Below are 20,373 nucleotides of genomic sequence, written 5' to 3'. Positions count from 1 at the left end.
CACTGTTATTATGTGACTTGGAATTTGGTGATCTTAATGGATAACCCGACCCGATAGTAAAAGTTCTTCGGTTCCTGCCCCTAGACACTAATCGTTGCAACATTGCTCAATTGATACACTAACCGACACTGCATTCATTTACTTTTGGATCAATTGTGTATAATAACTTAATGAGATTTTCTAACTGTGCCAACAAATATTAATTATCAGGAATATTATTATAATTAAATATGAAATATATTAATTATAAAGAATATTTCTGATTGAAAAAATATAAAATACATTAATTAAAAATATTATTTATAACCAATACAGTTTATATTTAATTATAATAATATTCCTATGTCAAAAGACTACAATTCAACCCCAACCAGTGACAAATGTCTCTATTTGGATCAGTTACGTACACAGGTACTTATTTTCCGTTTCCTTTTATTTAATTGTCTTTACTATTTTGTGGATGTTACAAAATAGTGAAAATACTAACTTATGTAATCAATTACATCCCTTCCACAATACATATATAAGGAAGAACCTTGCATGCAACCACTAATAAAACATCAAAACACACACACACAGCAAAAGATGGGAGACGAACACATTCCTTTATTTGAAACCAAGCAAGCTAAGGGACGAACTTTGTTCAAGCTTTATACAGCATCAATGTCGATGGCTATATGTTTGATATGCGTTTATAGAGCAACCCACACACCTGAAAAGGGCAAAACCGGAAGATATTTATGGATTGGGTTGTTCATGGCTGAGCTATGGTTCACTTTCTACTGGCTCATAACCCAGTTGGTTCGATGGAATCCTGTCACACACCAGACCTTCAAAGACCAACTCTCTCTCAAGTCTCTTAATTAATTTCTGAATAATTATCCATAATCTTCTCTTCGAACATGTGGCTGTATGTGATATGAATCTGGTGTACTAATGTTTGCAGGTATGAAAACATGCTTCCTGGTGTTGACATATTTGTCTGTACAGCGGACCCGGTGATAGAACCACCATTAATGGTGATAAACACGGTGTTATCCATGATGGCATACGATTACCCATCGGAAAAGCTCAACATTTATGTCTCCGATGATGGTGGATCAGAATTAACGTTCTATGCGCTTCTAGAAGCTTCTCGTTTCTCCAAACACTGGCTACCCTTTTGCAAAAGGTACAAGATTGAGCCACGTTCACCCTCGGCTTACTTTGCTTATGCATCTCCTATCAACAACGAATGGTCATTCATCAAGGTAGGCTCCCAAGTCCCAACATAAGTAATACACTAATAACATAAATTCTTATATATGTTATATTATTAAACAGAATAAATATGAAGAAATGAGTAAACGAATTGATAACACTACAAGGTTAGGGAAAGTGACAGAAGAGATAAGAAAAGAGCATAAAGGGTTTCAAGAATGGGATGTTGATTCAAGCAAAAATGACCATCAGGCTGTTATCCAAGTACTTTACATCTTTCACATATAAATGTTTTTAAAACATAACTTAAATTATATACTATTTACAATCATATTAAGTATAAACTTTTATATATAGATACTAACTGATCAAAGAGATCCTGAAGCAAGAGATACAGAAGGGAAAAGTTTGCCAGGTTTGGTATACGTGGCACGTGAGAAGAGACGTGAATGGCATCATAACTTCAAAGCAGGAGCCATGAATGCTCTGGTAATCTATATTCAACACATCATTTCATGTATAACAAAAAGAATAATTAGCGATTTACTCATTTGTAAATGAATCAACAGATACGGGTGTCATCAAAGATAAGCAACAACCCAATTATTCTAAATGTAGATTGCGATATGTACTCAAACAACTCAGAATCTATACGAGATGCCATGTGCTTTTTCATGGATGAAAGGAGCCAAAATAATATTGCATTCGTACAGTTTCCACAAAACTTTGATAATCTTACAAGAAACGATCTTTACAGCAATTCTCTGATGGTCTTAAATGATGTAAGATTGTTTTTCTTTTTGGACCCTATAATGTAAGTAAATGACCATTTTACCCTTATGGTAAAGGTGGATATTGGAGGTTTGGACTCGTATGGGGGGTGCCTATACATCGGAAGTGGTTGCTTTCACAGAAGAGATACTCTCTGTGGCAGAATCTATACCTTAGACACAAAAATCAATTGGGAGAAACAAAATCATAAAGAATTTACAGAAAGTATTGACGTGATCGAACACGAATGCAAAATTTTTGCAAGCTGTAGCTATGAACACAACACTCAATGGGGAAAAGAGGTCTCTCTCTCTCTCTCTCTCTCTCTCTCTCTCACACACACACACACACATTGCAGTATATATCTAACTGTATACTTACAGATGGGATTAAAGTATGGGTGTCCAGTTGAAGACATCATTACTGGACTTTCCATAAAATGTAGAGGTTGGAGATCTGTCCACTTAAATCCAAAAAAAAGAGCGTTCCTAGGACTTGCTCCAACTACATTGTTACAGACACTAATTCAGACAAAAAGATGGGCAGAAGGCGAATTCCAGATATTCGTATCCAAATACTGCCCCCTTGTATTCGGGCACAACAAAATTCCACTAAAACTTCAAATTTCATACTGCTGTTACCTTTTATGGCCTGTAAATTGCTGGGCTACGCTATATTATGTTTTTGTGCCTTCTTATTGTCTCCTCGCACGCATCTCTCTGTTCCCAAAGGTTTGACTTTTCAAGCATTTCAAAATCAATACATTTTGTTTTACTATAAATAGCATTCATATGTTTGATTGTGTTTAACTATTTATACCTACAGTTATCGAGCTACTGGTTTCTACCTTTTGCGTATGTATTTGTTGGAAAATACGCCTACAGTTTGGGGGAGTTTTACTGGTTAGGGGGGACAGTAAGAGGTTGGTGGAATGACCAAAGAATGTGGTTGTACAGAGGATTAACTTCTTACCTTTTTGGATTCTGTGATGTTATCTTCAAGTCAATGGGGTTCACCACTTCTGGTTTTGTCATCACATCAAAGGTTTCGGAAGAAGATGCGTTACAGAGATACAACAAAGAGATCATGGAATTTGGTGCCACGTCACCAATGCTCAACATTTTATCAACACTTGCACTCGTTAATGTTCTCAGTTTTGTTAATGGAGTAAAGTGGGTTGTTATGGATTCAGATATTAATGGTTTTCGTGAGTTAGGGGTACAGATGGTTTTGTGTGGTTTGATAATTCTCATTAACATTCCTTTATATGAAGGGATGTTCTTTCGTAAGGATAATGGTAGCATGCCCTCTTCTGTTACCTACCAGTCAACTATTTTAGCTATATTATTTTGTACATTAGCCATTATTTAGATTGCAACATGTAAAAAATACGTCTACTAGGACTCATATTTCAACTTATTTATTAAAGCATTTATGAATAAAGACAATTTTTAACTAATAGCCAAAAGTTTTTTCTTTTTTGGTTGAGTTGTGGAGTCTGATTTACTCTTCTCTCTTCTGACCCTATAGCCGCTAGTAAGACCAAACATGTGTCATACACTCCCGAAAAAACGGACAGGATCAAGGGGAGTTCTATGGATTCGGGAAAAAGCATAATAAGTAATATGTTGAGTGTTGACAATCATGGGTACCGTATTCACTTGGTTGTCCATGTTATAGAAAAGTGTTGCTCTTTCAATAACTTTCAACAACAGAAACAAATAACGATTATAGAAGCAAGTATGGATCTCATATGGTTGAAGAACTTCGTATCAAAAATTGGTATGCAACATCAAGATTGTGTATTGCACGATGACAACCACTAGAATGCAATCCACTTGGCAAAGAATCCAATGTTTTATGTAGGACGAAACACATTCAAATGATGTGCAATTTTATTTAAGAATTGATAGGTGATGTGACCCTAAACCTGAAGAAGATCCTTGGCACAAAGAATCCAATAGACAAAGGTGGCGACAATAAAGAAGTTGATGTTGTACATGACTTCATATGGCCTTCCGGATACTTGAAGAGAAGGCGTGGACTAGAAAGAGAAAGAGAGAGATGAAGTTTACAAAGTTATAAATTGTATGACAACAAATTGGTTGACCAACCTCCAAGTTGGAGATTATGAGTTGTAGAGTCTGATTCATTCTTTTGACCTTATACCCGTTAGGTTGATTTTAGGTGTTTTGCTCCTTATATATAGATCCCATTAATCGGTGTAACATGTGAAGAAAACACAAGTGAGATAGTAGAATTATAGTTTGGCATTATTAATAAAATCTCTCTTTCCCCCCCTTCTCTCTCTCTCTCACACACACACACAAAATGTAACAATCACTCTGATTCGTGAGAGCCACGTTAAATATTATGTTCTTTGTTTTTCATTTGCATTAATGCTTTGTGTGTGAAATTGTTTGAATTGTTTGTTAAAGTGATTAAGCCCCAACAACACATATCACAGTTATGATAGTGAAAAATGAAGAATTTGGTATTAACACCGATCAAATCAAAGTTTATTAAGGTTCCAGAATAAATACATGAAGATTTCCTATAACTAAGGAAGAGATAAAAACACAGGAAAAGATAAGAACGTAAATGGGATAAGAAGATAACAATTAATTAATTTCAACACTCCCCCTCAAGCTGGAGCATGAAGATCACGAATGCCCAGCTTGTTAAGTAAGAATTGGAGTCGTTCAGCACCCAAGGGCTTAGTAAGGAGATCGGCAATCTGATGTTTGGACTCAATGGAGAGAGGCTTAATGTCACGGGAATCCACACGTTCACGAACAAAATAGCAGTCCATCTCAACGTGTTTTGTTTCTTTCGTGGAAGACAAGATTATTGGCTATGTGGCGCGCATCTTGGTTGTCGCAAAACAAAGGAGTAGGATCGGCTATATAAATATTGAAATCTTGCAACAACCATCGGAACCAAAGGACTTCACTAACAGTCGTTGCCATGGCCCTATATTCCGCTTCAGCGGAGGAACGCGAGACCACAAATTGCTTCTTTGTCTTCCAGGATACTGGGGAGCCACCTAAGAGTAAAATATAACCGGTACGTGATCTTCGTGTAGTAACGCAACCAAGTCAGTCGGCATCACAATAAGCGGCAAGGTGAAAGTCTCCATGTTTGGGAATGAAAATTCCTTGACCAGGGGTAGCCTTAAGATATCACAAAATTCTGGTAACTGCCTTCATGTGTTCCTCACGTGGGTCAGAGACAAACTGACTTAGGACGTTTGCAGAATACGCGATATCAGGTCTAGTAGCTTGTAAATACAACAAACATCCAATGATGCGTCGGTATTGCTTGACATCAGTTCGAGGACTGTCAAGAAATTTGTCAATCTTCGTGTGTTGTTCCATAGGGAACGTGCTAGGGCGACTGCCAAGTAGACCGCAATCTTCAAGAATATCAATAGTGTATTTCCGTTGGCTCATAACGAGACCATCTGAAGTTTTTGCTACTTCAATTCCAAGGAAATATTTGAGAGGACCCAAATCCTTGATGCTAAAGGCTTTGTCGAGATGTTGTTTAGTAGAGTCGATCTTGGAAACATGATTTCCCGTGATGATAACATCATCAACATAAATGAGAACAGCAGCAAACAAATCACCCTCTTGAATCGTAAAAAGAGAATGATCAGCTCGGGACTGCTTATAACCAAAGTCAACTAAAGTGTTAGTGAACTTTTGGTACCATGTGCGCGAGGCCTGCTTTAAACCATATAACGACTTCTTCAATTTGCATACACGAGTGTCATCCCGTTTTGAAAACCCCTGTGGAATCTTCATATAAACATCTTCTTCTAGTTCACCATGTAAAAAGGCGTTATTAACATCCAATTGATGTAACTTCCAATTTCTTTTGACAGCGACTGTTAAAAAACAATGGACCGTCACGAGCTTAGCAACCGGAGCAAAAGTATCATGAGAATCAACGCCTTCAATTTGGGTGAAACCCTTTGCTACTAAACGCGCTTTATATCTTTCGATGTCGCCATTAGGCTTATATTTAATCTTGTAGACCCATTTAGAGTCAATGGCATGTTTGCCTTCCGGTAGGTTTTCTAGAGACCATGTATCATTTTGTTCAAGGGCTTTAATCTCATCTTGCATAGCTTTTCGCCACTTCTCATCCTTCATGGCTTGGTAAAAAGTTTTGGGCTCACTATTTTTTGTAATGGCTGCCAAGTAAGCTTTATGTGAGTCAGAAAAAGCATCATATGAAACGTAGTTAGCAATGGTATATACCGTCGAAGAAGGCTGATCAGCAGCGGTTTGCGTGTGGTCTATCGAAGGTGGCAGCTCGACATCAAAATCACAGAAACGTGCTGGTTGGCTTCTGTTTCTTTTTGGTCTCGTCAGTTGATCTTCGTCGTCAACGGGCGAAGTGATCTGTCCCTCTTCAAGTATGTCTTGTGTAGCTGTGTTGTGAGGTTCAAATGTCCTATGAACTTCATTTTCATCTTCAAAGATTTGCCCTGTCAAATCGCTTGAAGAATGGGTTTCCTCATCAACCCGGAGACCCTCTTTACCAAAACTACTTTCAATAGTGTCTTCGTGCCACGTGGGAATTTCAAAGGAATCCCGATTATGACCCTCTTTCTTTAGTTTCATATAAGGAAAAACTTTTTCAAAAAACTGGATATCACGCGAAACTACAATCTTTCCATGTTCCACATCATAAACTTTGTACCCTTTGGTCCCAACAGGATAACCAATGAAAACTCCTGGTCTTCCCTTTGGTTCGAATTTGTCTCCCCTGTCACCGTACTGTGGTAATAGGCAAGACATCCCATGGTTCTCATTCCCTCATAATCAGGTTTTTTACCAAAAATAATTTCGTAAGGACTTTTATGGTGAATAACTTTAGATGGCAATCTATTAATGATGTAGGTAGCTGCTTCAATACACTCACCCCAGAAATTTTTTGGTAGGCTTCCTTGGAACATCAAAGCGCGAGCTGTCTCAAGTAAGTGGTGATGTTTGCGTTCAACCACCCCATTTTGTTGGGGTATATATGGGCACGTAGTTTCAAATAATATTCCTTCTCGTGAGTAAAAATCTTTCATTTTGTTGGATGTGAACTCCCCTCCGTTGTCACATCTAATTCTTTTAATTCGCTTCCCAAACTGGGTTTCAATCATCTTGTGAAAGTTAATCAAACAATCACTTGCTTGATCCTTATGTTTAATAAGATAAACCCAAATAGCACGACTATAATCATCGACAATGGTGAGAAAGAAACTTGCATGAGTTGTTGAAGGTTTTCTATATTTGCCCCACACATCAGAGTGAATAAGTTCAAAGCATTCATTTGATTTAATAAAACTCTTAGGAAAAACAGAACGAGTGTGTTTCGCTTTCACACAAGCATGGCAAACATCGTCTTTAAAACTAAAAGAAACATTTATCAAAAAATCAATGTGACTAAGTTTCGAGATATTGGCATGACCAAGTCTCGAATGCCAGACTTCTCCATCAGTCTTCAAACTCATGACTCTTCTATCACCCTTCAGCACACTCATTCGATATAGACCACGCATGCATTTACCCGCTCCAATCAAATTCTTCGAGTGTAAGTCCTGCATTATACAAAAATCCGGGTAAAAGCCAACAAAACAATTTAGTTCTTTTGATAGTCGACTCACGGATAATAAATTGCAGTTAAATCTGGGAATATATAAAACCCCTCCAATTTTAGTTTCACTATTTAGGGTGGTATCCCCCGTAGCTTCAACAGAGATGCTTTCTCCATTTGGTATTACTACGGGTGTTTCAGAATGAGCCTTTGATAGATTTTCAAGCATGTCACATTTGTGAACAATGTGATCAGTCGAGCCCGAATCAATGATCCAATCATCATTTTTTGCATTGGACTTACCTGCCATGTTAGCTTTGCGTGATACTTCACCTTGTGTCTTGTCGTTTGATTCTGAAAGATGCTTCAATAAGACCTGGTACTGGTTGTTAGACAACCCTCCTATGTTGGATGCTTCACTGTCGACATGTGCTACCTTTGATTTGCCTTTCTCATTCTTCGTTTTTCCAGGCCACCAATCTGGATATCCAATAATTTTGAAACAACCCTCTTTCTTGTGACCATCTCGATCACAAAAGGTGCAATGCTCCAGTCTGGAATCTTTTTGCCCACCTTTATCTCCAACATTGTTTCGCTTATTAAAACTATTGATCCTTTCACGAGAATAAGTCTGGAATGCAGCAGGTTCAACATGGCTTTCTTTGGAGGCTACAATTTATTGTTGTTGCTCATCTTTAGATGCAAGCCTGTAAGCCTCCCTGAGTGTGGGATTTGGTTTCATTGAGAGGACTTGAGTTCGAATGGTTGAGAACTCATTGTCGAGGCCCATAAGGAACTCATATAAATGTTCCTTTTCCTGAAATTCATTTAAAAGTTTTCCGATTTCACAGGTACATCGACCACAGGTACATCGGGGTGTGGGTAGGACCGAGGATATCTCATCCCAAAGGCTCCTAAGTGTCGTATAGTAGGCCGAAACAGAATTGTTACCTTGTCTTGTTATGGTGAGTTTTTGTTTCAACTCATACGCTCGGGGAGCACTCTCTTTACCGAAACGTTCCTTTAGATCAGCCCAAATTTCTGCTGAGGTATTGGCGTATTTGACACTGCCTCTGATGGTCTTCTCCATGGATGTCGTCAACCACCCCTTTATCATGGCATCACATCGCATCCATGGCATGTAGGTGTTGTCCTTTTCATCAGGCTTCGGAATGGTTCCGTCTACAAATCCCATCTTGTTCTTTGCAAACAGGAAGTTCGCCATCACTTGGACCCATTCACTGTAATTGCTGTCGGTGAGGGGATCGTTGGTCTGCATCTGTCTTGGCGAATCGGAGGCATGGATGTAATAGGGTGAGCTAGTGTCAATTGTTTCATTCTTGGGGTTTGCTGTTCCTTCGCTGGTCATGGCGTCAGACTTAGGGTTGACGCTTTATCTGGGTATCCTGCTCTGATACCATGAAGAATTTGGTATTAACACCGATCAAATCAAAGTTTATTAAGGTTCCAGAATAAATACATGAAGATTTCTTATAACTAAGGAAGAGATAAAAACATAGGAAAAGATAAGAACGTAAATGGGATAAGAAGATAACAATTAATTAATTTCAACAAAAAAGACAAAGACAAAGACAGTGACAATGATGGTGGCAAATTACAGTGTTAGTGACAGTGATACCGACGCCAATGATAATGATGATAATGATAGTGACAACAATGATAGTAACATATCTTATACTTGAAGCATTGCCTTTAGTAACAAACAATCTTCTAAAACTATGACTTAAATTCTTCATCTTTGTTTCATCAAACTACACACAAAAAAAACAACAAATTATCCGAACATTACTCCATAAATAATCTAAAAAACTTTAAAAACAAATACAAATTACCTTTGTTAACATTTCATATTTATCAACAACTAAAGTTACCTTTCCTCTTCGTAAAGAAACTTTCAACTACATGAGAGACCACCATGGTAAAGATAATATAACATAATGTCAGTCACTACATGTCATCATCTTGTTGACTATATAGTTTGACTCTCACCGGTACTATTTCCTATTTGAATTCACCTTTCTTTATTTTTGAAGTAAGTAATTCCTTAGTTAAAGCTTCTAACAACATAATTGTCTTGATCTTCACTTGTTATCTTGAAGCTATCAACATAATTGTTAAGATCCCTATCTGTTAATTCTCTCTCTCTCTCTCTCTCTCTCTCTATATATATATATATATATATATATATATATATATATATATATATATATATCATCAATTCATAAAATGTATAAATGACATGAACATTCAACATGAGACTAATCTTGATCATGCTACATATTTATGTATATTATACATGTTTTCCATGCCACCATACACTACAATATCATTTGCACCAACTTAAATGCTTTGTGCTGTGATTATCATTGTTGAGTTGTAAAATCAAATACTCTTTTATATTATCATAACCAAGATAAAAACATTTGATCTTATGAACTTATAAACATAATATAAACCTTTCATCATGGATGAATATATTTTATTAATAGTTGTACAAATGAGTGTATTTGTTAGTGTTGCAATGATTTCCATGGAAAACGACAAATAAGCTTGGAATATTCCTTTGTACTTATGGAGAATATTCCATTTTACTTATCATGAACTTCTTATATATATATATATATATATATATATATATATATATATATATATATAGAGAGAGAGAGAGAGAGAGAGAGAGAGATTTAAGAAATAATAAATAATTCAATAAATCATTTAAGGGTATTTTAGACCTTTTGTACTTTTAATTAAATGATCATTTAATTGAAATCCTGCAATTAAGGAAATAAAATAAATATATTTGACCTAGTCTCTCTCTTATATCTTGTCTTATATCAATGAGGCTTATTCTTTTTCATAGATCGACAGAAGGTCTAATGTTCCTAGTTTTTCACAGAGACCAAGTAATCTTCGAGTCTTTACTTTCCCCGAACTCAAATTGGCCACCAATGGCTTCAGCCGATCAGCAAGTAATCTTCGAGTCTTTACATTCCCCGAACTCAAATCGGCCACCAATGGCTTCAGCCGATCAACAAAGATCGGCGAAGGTGGTTGCGAGTGTGTCTACATCGGCGCCATTAAATCTGATTAGTCATTGACCTGTAAGTTCCAATTGTTTTATAGTAGTTTTACAGTATCAATTCACGATTATATTCACTCGTTTATGTGCATTCTTGTACAAGTAACAACAATCACTTCTTTCTATGTTAGTTTATACTCAATTTTACTATGAATTTTCGATCTTTTACGTGTTTCTTGATCATTGATGAATCTTTTAATGAAAAATTGAGCCTTTACTCTGAAAAGTCAACTATTAGTAGCGCCAACAGTTAAATTTTTACTATTATTAATCTTTTCTTTACATTTACCAGACTTGCAATTCCATTCCATAGAAAACAAGTTCTTTTCTTCGTTCTTCCAACTAACTAATTTCTACAATTTCAACTTTTAGTTTTAGATTTTTATAACAGTGTTGAAATATCTTGTTGTTCATATGAATTTGATGTCGATGGTTCTGAATTGGATTTTTTTTTCATTCATGATTCATAGAAAATTTTATGATTTAAGGAGCGCTCTTAAAGTGTTTGATGAAATGCCAAAGAAAAATATGGCAGTCTCAGATTGTATTCATGGTTAGTGATGGAATGTTTATTGTTGTGCGTTTCATCTCCAAAGGTAAACAAAAATAAATCAGGGAATTATCTTATTCTATCATACTTTAAATTTAGAATTCCTCTCACTTTTTTTCAATATTGAAAGAGAGGAAATCATTTTTAGATTATGAAATATATCAGGTGCATTCTATAATGTATTCCCTTTAAGCTAATTAAGTTAATTATGTGAGAGTGACTTTCTTTCCTCATCATTGGGTGTTTATTCTTATCTCTAGTTGTTTCATTATTTAAGAATAATTATTTCATTCTTTAAGAATATTATGTATCTAATGTATTCTTGTATTTGAATAATGTGTAGAGAGTATTATAATTTTGGAGAATCACACAAGAATGATTATGTCGGAATTGTATTTCCGGTATAATCACATAATAATGATTATGGTAGAATCACATAAGAATGATTTTGCAAGGGTTGTATTCTGGTTGATGTTTTAACATGATTTTTGTTTCTTATGTTTTTCAGATGTTTCAAGTTTTACTTAGGGATCACTTACCATCCTTGAGTTTATCTCCTTTTGCAGCTCCTTGTATAAAATCATTCTCATGCAATATAATTCTGACAGATTGTCAATCTCACAAAAATGTCAATCTCATAGAATGCTAACATATTTTTAAGTGGCTTAGATGTCAAACATACACAAGACATCTAGGAATGAAACAAGAAAGTGAATGAGGATTCTTTCAAGAATGCCGATATTTTTTTGCAAGAGATTTCAAGAATGAATGTAATTTATGTTCATAGTTGTATTCTTTAAGAATGAATGTAATTACTGATTCTAAACTATTAAACTTTGTCTTATGTAAAATTTGTATTCATTGAAAATTATTGGTCTTGATAATATGTGTTTATAATATTATGTTCATAATATTATGTTTATAGTTGTATATCATTTTAATAGAATTACAGAACATCATTCTAATAAAATAACATTATGATAGAATAAAATCGATTTATGCTTACAAATTACGTTTGAAATTGAATTAATTTGAAAAAAATCAGATTTTTTTAAATCAAAATCATTAATTATCCTATAAATCTTGATTTTTCCTTTTTTAAATTTGTCTCAATTGACTAAAATGCCTTTATGCTGAAATTTGTGTGATTATATGATATATGTTACCCTATTGTAATATCATAGACCCTCAGATCATGACCTTTGATTTTATTACATCCGGTGGTCTAGATCTGTGCATTCTGGCACACAATAGTTAGTAAAAACAAAATAACCTAAGCCTATATATATATATATATATATATATATATATATATATATATAGAGTCTTGATGTATTCATTTGTAAATCAGAGCTCAATATGTAAGAGCCATAGAGAGTAGAGAGCAGTTAATTAGTTTGTTAATATAGTTGAGCTAGATCCTTTTTGTACTTTGCTCTAATTTATACAACAAGTTTAAATATAAAACCTATCTAGTTGATTATGTCGTTTTTATTCTGCATTCATGAAATTCAACTCAACATTATTTGGTAAGCCTGCACCTACACCTAATGCAGCTCGTGTTACAAGAGCTTGGCCTAATTGAATTTTTACTGAGGATATTTCCAAAGAAAACTTCTTGAACTAGTAAATATTAGCCCTTTGTAAAGTACCTATAGTGTTTAAAGATCATTTTAGAGTTATATTATGAGACACTTGAAGTTTATGGGATATAAGTAAAGAGAAACATGGTAATTGGTAACTCACATTCAATGGCTATGGATCCAATCTTGGTTGCAGTGAAAGATGAAACTTTTGATCAAAATTGTTTGCATGTTATGCAAAAATGGATTATTTTCAAAAGCAATGGATTTGCTTACTAAAATGATGGGAAATAATGTTCATGTTGTAGGTTATGGGAAGCATTGAGTTTGGATCATGAAGAGCATTATTTTAATGAGATTAATTTGAGTACTATGTAAATATTGTTGAGTTTTATTTCAAAACTAGTTTCAAAAACTACAAAATGGCAAACGAAAGGCTTATGATTTTCAAAAATAACATAAACATTTATACCCACCAAGGAGGCAAGGATCATCTTGCAAGTTATAGAAAGATTTAAGCACCAACCATAGAAAGGAAGAAGAAATAACATTTGTTGTTCGTTGGGTCCTCTTGGGAGGCTTGGAAGTTGATGTAGAATGTGGAACCCTTGAGACACCAACAATGACTCAACTTGATGTAGATGCTAGTCCATAAACTCTTAAACCCTTAAGCTTTAAGTTCATAACCAATATGAACTTAAAGAGGGCATGTAAAAACAAGTAATCTCAAGTGTTCTTAATTAATTAAGAGAAAATGAGAGGGAGAGAAATAACTTCGGCCATGGGAGGAAAGAAGCACCACCAAGAGTGCAAGACACTAACTATTTAAAGCATGAACTTAATGTAAAGGTCTTTATCCAATAAACACTTTAGACAAGCTTGTCCCCATGCCTGCATCATGCTTTATTTCTTTTGATTTAACTAAGAAGAAAGCCATCGCTCTTTATTTCTCCCTCATTTTCGGCCATCATGAAGAAAAAAGGAAAAAGAAGTTTATATTTTATAAACTCAAAGTTTATAAGATATAAACTTTGTCTTTTTCTAAAAGACAAAAGACTTACCTAATCTAAATATGTAGATTTTTGAGTAGGTTAGAGATTTATGTGAATATAGCGAAATAATTGAAGACTTAAACAACATGACAATAGCCACATTGTTAATATGTGACTTGGAATTTGGTGATCGGAATGGATAACCCGACTTGATAATAATCTTCTATTCCTGCTCGTAGACGTAGGTCACATCAACCGAACTATATATTGCTTTACTGTGTAACAAACACCAAACGTTGCAACATTGCTCAATTGATGCACTAACACACTACATGTATTAGGTTGTCAATAAATCTTTTTCGTAAACAACTTCGATTGGCGTTTGTGTTTTAACTCGTTTACTTTTGGATTCATTGTGTATATCTAATAACTTAATAAGGTTATTGACTACAGAACAAAGGCAGTTTGTCAAAAGACTCCAATTCAACCCCAACCCATGACCCGTGTCTCTAGTTGGATCATTTACACCACTATTCATTTTAAGGTCGTTCCAAACATATTTTGAACTCATGACGAGATAAAAAAATAAGCCTTTAAAATACATACATGTAATCAAGTTTTTTATAACAAATCAATACTTAAAAGAAAATTATTTGTATTATCTTCAAAATATAACAATTTCCATAAAAAATTTAGGTCCCTTTAAAAGATGGGCCCTGAACGGTCCGCCCCTATCACCCCTATGGGCTGAGGTGACTCATTTTTCCTTTTCCTTTTCCTTTTTATTTGTCTTTACTATTTTGTGGATGTTACCAAATGCCAACTCCTATGTGATGAATTCCATCCCTTCCCTTCGATAACTCATAAGGAAGAAAACAAGAATAGAAAACAACAATACTCGACCTGCCTTGCATGCCAGAACCACCAAATAAAACATCAAAAGAAAAGCACACACACAGTCACGCACACAGAGCAAAAGATGGGAGACATAGAACACTTTCCTTTATTTGAAACCAAGCAAGCTAAAGGAAGAACCTTGTTCAAGGTTTATGCAGCATCAATGGCGATGGGTATATGTTTGATATGCGTTTATAGAGCAACCCAAACACCCGAAAAGGGCAAAACCGGAAGATATTTATGGATTGGATTGTTCATGGCTGAGCTATGGTTCACTTTCTACTGGCTCATAACCCAGTTGGTTCGATGGAATCCAGTCACACACCAGACCTTCAAAGAGCAACTCTCTCTCAAGTCTCTTAATTTCTCAATTATTATCCACAATCTTATCTTCAACATGTGGCTGTTGTGATGTTAATGTTGTCTCCTTATGTTTGCAGGTACGAAAACGTGCTTCCTGGTGTTGACATATTTGTCTGTACAGCTGACCCAGTAATAGAGCCGCCATTAATGGTGATAAACACAGTGTTATCCATGATGGCATACGATTACCCACCGGAAAAGCTCAACATTTATGTCTCCGACGATGGTGGATCAGAGTTAATGTTCTATGCACTTCTAGAAGCTTCTCGTTTCTCGAAGCACTGGCTACCTTTTTGCAAAAGGTACAAGATTGAGCCACGTTCACCCTCAGCTTACTTTGCTCATGTATCTCCTATCAACAACGAATGGTCATCCATCAAGGTCAGACCTCGCAACATAATTACATAAATAATAAACTAGTATCATAAATTAATAATTATATTTAATTTATATAACCAAACAGAATAAATATGAAGAAATGAGGAAACGAATAGATGACACCACAAGTTTAGGGAAAGTGACAGAAGAGATGAGAAAAGAGCATAAAGGGTTTCACGAATGGGTTTTGGGTTCAAACAAAAATGACCATCAGGCTATTATCCAAGTACTTCACATCTTTCACATACTACATATTTTTTTTTTTAAAAAAAAACATAACTTATATAGTTATATACTATTTATAATTATATACATAAAGTTTAAACTTTTATATATAGATACTAATTGATCAAAGAGATCCAGAAGCAAGAGATACAGATGGGCAAAGTTTGCCAGGTTTGGTATACGTGGCACGTGAGAAGAGACCTGAATGGCATCATAACTTCAAAGCTGGAGCCATGAATGCTCTGGTAATCTATATTCAACACATCAATTCATGTATAACAAAAAGAACATGAATTGAAGATTTAGTCGATTTACTCATTTGTAAATGAATCAACAGATACGGGTGTCATCAAAGATAAGCAACAACCCAATTATTCTAAATGTAGATTGCGATATGTACTCAAACAACTCAGAATCTATACGAGATGCCATGTGCTTTTTCATGGATGAAAGGAGCCAAAATAATATTGCATTCGTACAGTTTCCACAAAACTTTGATAATCTTACAAGAAACGATGTTTACAGCAATTCTCTAATGGTCATCAATGATGTAAGATTGTTTCTTTTTAGACCGAATGAACTGTCTGTCTGAATGTAAGTAAATGACCATATTACCCTTTTGATAAAGGTGGAGGTTGGAGGTTTGGACTCTTATGGAGGGTGCCTATACGTTGGAAGTGGTTGCTTTCACAGAAGAGATACTCTCTGTGGCAGAATCTATACCCTCGACTCAAAAATCAATTGCGAGAAAGAGAATCATAAAGAAATTACAGAAAGTATTGACGCGATCGAAAACGAATGCAAAATTCTTGTAAGCTGTAGCTATGAACACAACACTCAATGGGGAAAAGAGGTCTCTCTCTCTCTCTCTCTCTCTCTCTCTATATATATATATATATATATATATATATATATATATATATATATATATATATATATATATAACATTGTGCTATGATTTAACTGTATCCATACAGATGGGAGTAAAGTATGGGTGTCCAGTTGAAGATATCATTACTGGATTATCCATAAAATGTAGAGGTTGGAGATCTGTCCATTTAAATCCAAAAAGAAAAGCGTTCCTAGGACTTTCTCCAACTACACTGTTACAGACACTTATACAGACAAAAAGATGGGCAGAAGGTGACTTCCAGATATTCTTATCCCAATACTGCCCCTGTATTCGGGCACAACAAAATTCCACTGAGACTTCAAATTTCTTATTGCTGTTACCTCTTATGGGCTGCAAATTGTTGGGCTACGCTATATTACGTTTCTGTCCCTTCTTATTGTCTCCTCGCACGCATCTCTCTGTTCCCAAAGGTTTGACTTTTCAAGCATTTCAAAATCAATACATTTTGTTTTACTATAAATAGCATTCATATGTTTGATTGTGCTTAACTATTTATACCTACAGTTATCAAGCTACTGGTTTCTACCTTTCGCTTATGTATTTGTTGGAAAATACGCCTACAGTTTAGGGGAGTTTTACTGGTTAGGAGGGACAATAAAAGGTTGGTGGAATGACCAAAGAATGTGGTTATACAGAAGATTAACTTCTCTTACCTTTTTGGATTCTGTGATGTCGTCTTCAAGTCAATGGGTTTCACCACTTCTGGTTTTGTCATCACATCAAAGGTTTCTGAAGAAGATGCGTTACAGAGATACAACAAAGAGATCATGGAATTTGGTGCCACCTCACCAATGTTCAACATTTTATCAACACTTGCACTCGTTAATGTTCTCAGTTTTGTTAATGGAGTAAAGTGGGTGGTTATGGATTCAGACATTAATCATTTTAGGGAGTTAGGGATACAGATGGTTTTATGTGGTTTGATAATTCTCATTAATATTCCTTTATATGAAGGGATGTTCTTTCGTAAGGATAATGGTAGCATGCCCTCTTCTGTTACCTTCCAGTCAACTATGTTAGCTGTATTATTTTGTACATTAGCCATTATTTAGATTCCAATATGTAAAAATATTATTGTTTGTTGAAATGTAAGGGTAAAATGGTCATTTATTCTTATTAAGACGGTTTATTTAGTCTAGAAAAGAAACAAACTTTATTTATACAACAAACACTTAATCGAGACAGACATCATTACAATTTCCTTGTCACAATCTGGAGTGACTCATCCTTGAAGATGGCATGAGCTCAAGAACAAGCGCGGATGCTCCTCCACCCCCATTGCAAATACCAGCAACCCCAAACTTTCCATTATTTTCCGATAATACCCCTAGCAAGGTAACCAAAATCCGAGCTCCACTACAACCTAATGGATGCCCTAACGATACAGCTCCACCATGAACATTAAGTTGTTCATCACCAATTCCTAACAACTTCTTGTTAGCCAAAGCCACAACCTACAATTCCAATTTCCAAATCACAAATTCATCAACACAAAAACAATAAAAAAGTATGGAATTGATTATTTGAATTCATTTGACACATGAATGAATACTTACAGAAAAGGCTTCGTTTATTTCATAGTAATCGATTTGTGAAGGTTTTAATCCAGCATTTGAAATAGCTTTTGGTATTGCAAGAGCTGGAGCAGTTGGAAATAATTCAGGGGCTTGAGCAGCATCAGCAAAACCTCTTATTCTAGCAATCACTTTTAATCCAAGTTCTAATGCCTTTTTTCCACTCACTAGCACTAATGCAGCTGCTCCATCACTGTGCATTCATCATCTTATAAGAAACAGTAACAGTGACAATAACAATGACAGTGACAGAGTCAGTATCAGACCTTATACTAGAAGCATTGCCTGCAGTGACTGAACCACCTTCAACCTTGAAACTTGGTCTTAAATTCCTCAATTTTGTTTCATCAAACTACACAAAAAACAAATTATCCAAAACATTAATCCATAAATAATCTACAAAACTGTTTAAAAAAAAAATACTATTTACCTTTGTTAAGCCTTCATCTTTATCAACAACTATAGTTCCTTTCCCTCTTCCCAAAGAAACTTTCACCTACACGAGAAACCACCATGGTAAGATAATTTAACCTATGCCACGTCATCATCTTGTTGACCATAAAGTTTGACTCTCACCGGAACTATTTCCCATTTGAATGCGCCTTTCTTTTGTGCAGCAATTCCTCGGTTGAAACTTCTAACAGCATAATTATCTTGATCTTCTCTTGTTATCTTGAAGCTTTCAGCACATAACTCACCACAAACTCCCATTCCAAAGTCATTGTAAACATCCCAAAGACCATCTTTGACCATGCCATCAATGATAACATCATGTCCTAGTCGAGATCCCTTTCTGTTGATTTAATTTAATACATATGTATGTATGTCATCAATAATATCATAAAAAGTACAAAATGAGATGTATATTTAACAGTTGAGACTAACCTTGATCCTGCTACATATTTAGGTGTATTAGACATGCTTTCCATGCCACCAGCCACTACAATATCATTTGCACCAACTTGAATGCTTTGTGCTGCGATCATTGTTGCTGAGTTGGAAAAACAGAATTCGTGTTATATAATTATAAAGAATTAAAAGCATTTTATTCAATAAAGGTAAAGACTAACCTTTCATCCCAGATGAACATACTTTATTAATAGTTGTACAAATGACTGTATTTGGTATGCCTGCACCTAATGCAGCCTGTCTTGCAGGAGCTTGACCTAAATTTGCACTCAGGACATTTCCAAAGAAAACTTCTTGGACTAGTTGTGGATCAATGTTAGCCCTTTTTAGAGCACCTGCGGTGTTAGAAGGTCATCTTAGGGTTATAGTATGTGACACTTGAAGCTCAAGGGATATAAGTAAAGAGAAATATGGTAATTGGTAACTCACATTCAATGGCTATGGATCCAAGCTTGGTTGCGGAGAGAGATGAAAGAGAACCAAGGAAGTCCCCCATAGGTGTTCGTGCAACACCCACAATACAAACATCTGTGGATCAAATTCAGTACAAAATCAGAACAGAAAAGCTTTACAAATGTTAAAATTAGTACAATCATTGGGGGAAGTAAGTAATTTCTCTATTCGTGGATCAAATTCAGTACAAAATCAGAACAGAAAAGCTTTAAAAATGTTAAAATTAGTACAATCATTAGGGCAAGCAAGTAATTGCTCTATTCGTGTCAACTAAGAAGCAGAGTATGACAAGAAAAGAAAGGATTGAAAGGTACCTCGAGGGTTAATTTGATCGGTATGAGCCATGATTGAGAGAGAATTCTGCAAAAAAAGATCAAACAACAGGAAAGGGAAAATTGAGCGTAAAAAGGATGGATGAGAAGCAGAGAGTGTGTGGAATCCCAATCAAGAAAGGTTTATTGGGAAGAAGAAGTTCGGTGGAGACGATTGTCCTTTTGGAACTTGAAACATGGAAATGGAAAAAGCTGAGGTTTCTTCTATCTACTATTGCACCGGTATAAGACAAAACACATTGAATTTCATTATTTTCCGTCGCTTTTATGCTCTGTATTTTTTAGTCCATATTTATGAATTCATAACTGTTACATTCATTTCTGGTAGACTTAAAGTCAAATTTAGATAACCAGTTTTTTATTTTGGTTACTAAAGATTTATTCGTCCATTCAAAATTTATTTTGTTATCGATTTATTATTAGCATCAAAGTTCAAATGTGAATATCAGATCTGTAGGATATGAGATGATTATAAATTTTGAGTCATGTATCCCACAAAAATAGGCCCACAATATTGTTGATCACCATCCTTTTGTTT

At 35.2% G+C, this 20,373-nt stretch overlaps 2 protein-coding genes and 1 pseudogene across 3 annotated transcripts; 2 read left to right on the top strand and 1 right to left on the bottom strand.

Annotated features, from left to right (window-relative positions):
• The first annotated feature begins 495 nt into the window (after window positions 1-495).
• LOC145061307 (cellulose synthase-like protein E6) lies at window positions 496-3,353 on the top strand. The gene is made up of 8 exons (XM_079008747.1): window positions 496-854; window positions 947-1,250; window positions 1,324-1,464; window positions 1,558-1,689; window positions 1,770-1,982; window positions 2,049-2,273; window positions 2,355-2,702; window positions 2,797-3,353. Exons 1-8 carry the CDS (start codon window positions 541-543, stop codon window positions 3,340-3,342), a joined length of 2,223 nt encoding a protein of 740 aa, XP_078864873.1. The 5' UTR covers window positions 496-540; the 3' UTR covers window positions 3,343-3,353.
• An 11,261-nt stretch (window positions 3,354-14,614) lies between these two features.
• LOC145061304 (cellulose synthase-like protein E6) lies at window positions 14,615-18,021 on the top strand (annotated as a pseudogene). Its single transcript, XR_013687164.1, has 8 exons — window positions 14,615-15,042; window positions 15,129-15,432; window positions 15,515-15,655; window positions 15,768-15,899; window positions 15,992-16,204; window positions 16,283-16,507; window positions 16,632-16,977; window positions 17,072-18,021. The product of XR_013687164.1 is annotated as a cellulose synthase-like protein E6 (transcript).
• AACT1 (Thiolase family protein) lies at window positions 17,657-20,089 on the bottom strand. The gene is made up of 9 exons (XM_079008746.1): window positions 19,818-20,089; window positions 19,480-19,578; window positions 19,212-19,385; window positions 19,027-19,132; window positions 18,718-18,934; window positions 18,572-18,637; window positions 18,408-18,493; window positions 18,124-18,334; window positions 17,657-18,021 (listed from the first exon to the last, which is right to left on the bottom strand). The coding sequence occupies exons 1-9, from the start codon at window positions 19,846-19,848 to the stop codon at window positions 17,773-17,775; spliced, it is 1,239 nt and encodes a 412-aa protein (XP_078864872.1). The 5' UTR covers window positions 19,849-20,089; the 3' UTR covers window positions 17,657-17,772.
• Window positions 20,090-20,373: the final 284 nt, after the last annotated feature.

Source organism: Lactuca serriola, chromosome 7 (genome assembly GCF_051521515.1).
Source record: "Lactuca serriola cultivar US96UC23 chromosome 7, Lser_US96UC23_V15, whole genome shotgun sequence".
Classification (NCBI taxonomy): Eukaryota; Viridiplantae; Streptophyta; class Magnoliopsida; order Asterales; family Asteraceae; genus Lactuca; species Lactuca serriola.
The sequence above is the reverse complement of the archived record's forward strand: the minus strand, read 5'-3'. Positions and strand labels throughout refer to the sequence as shown.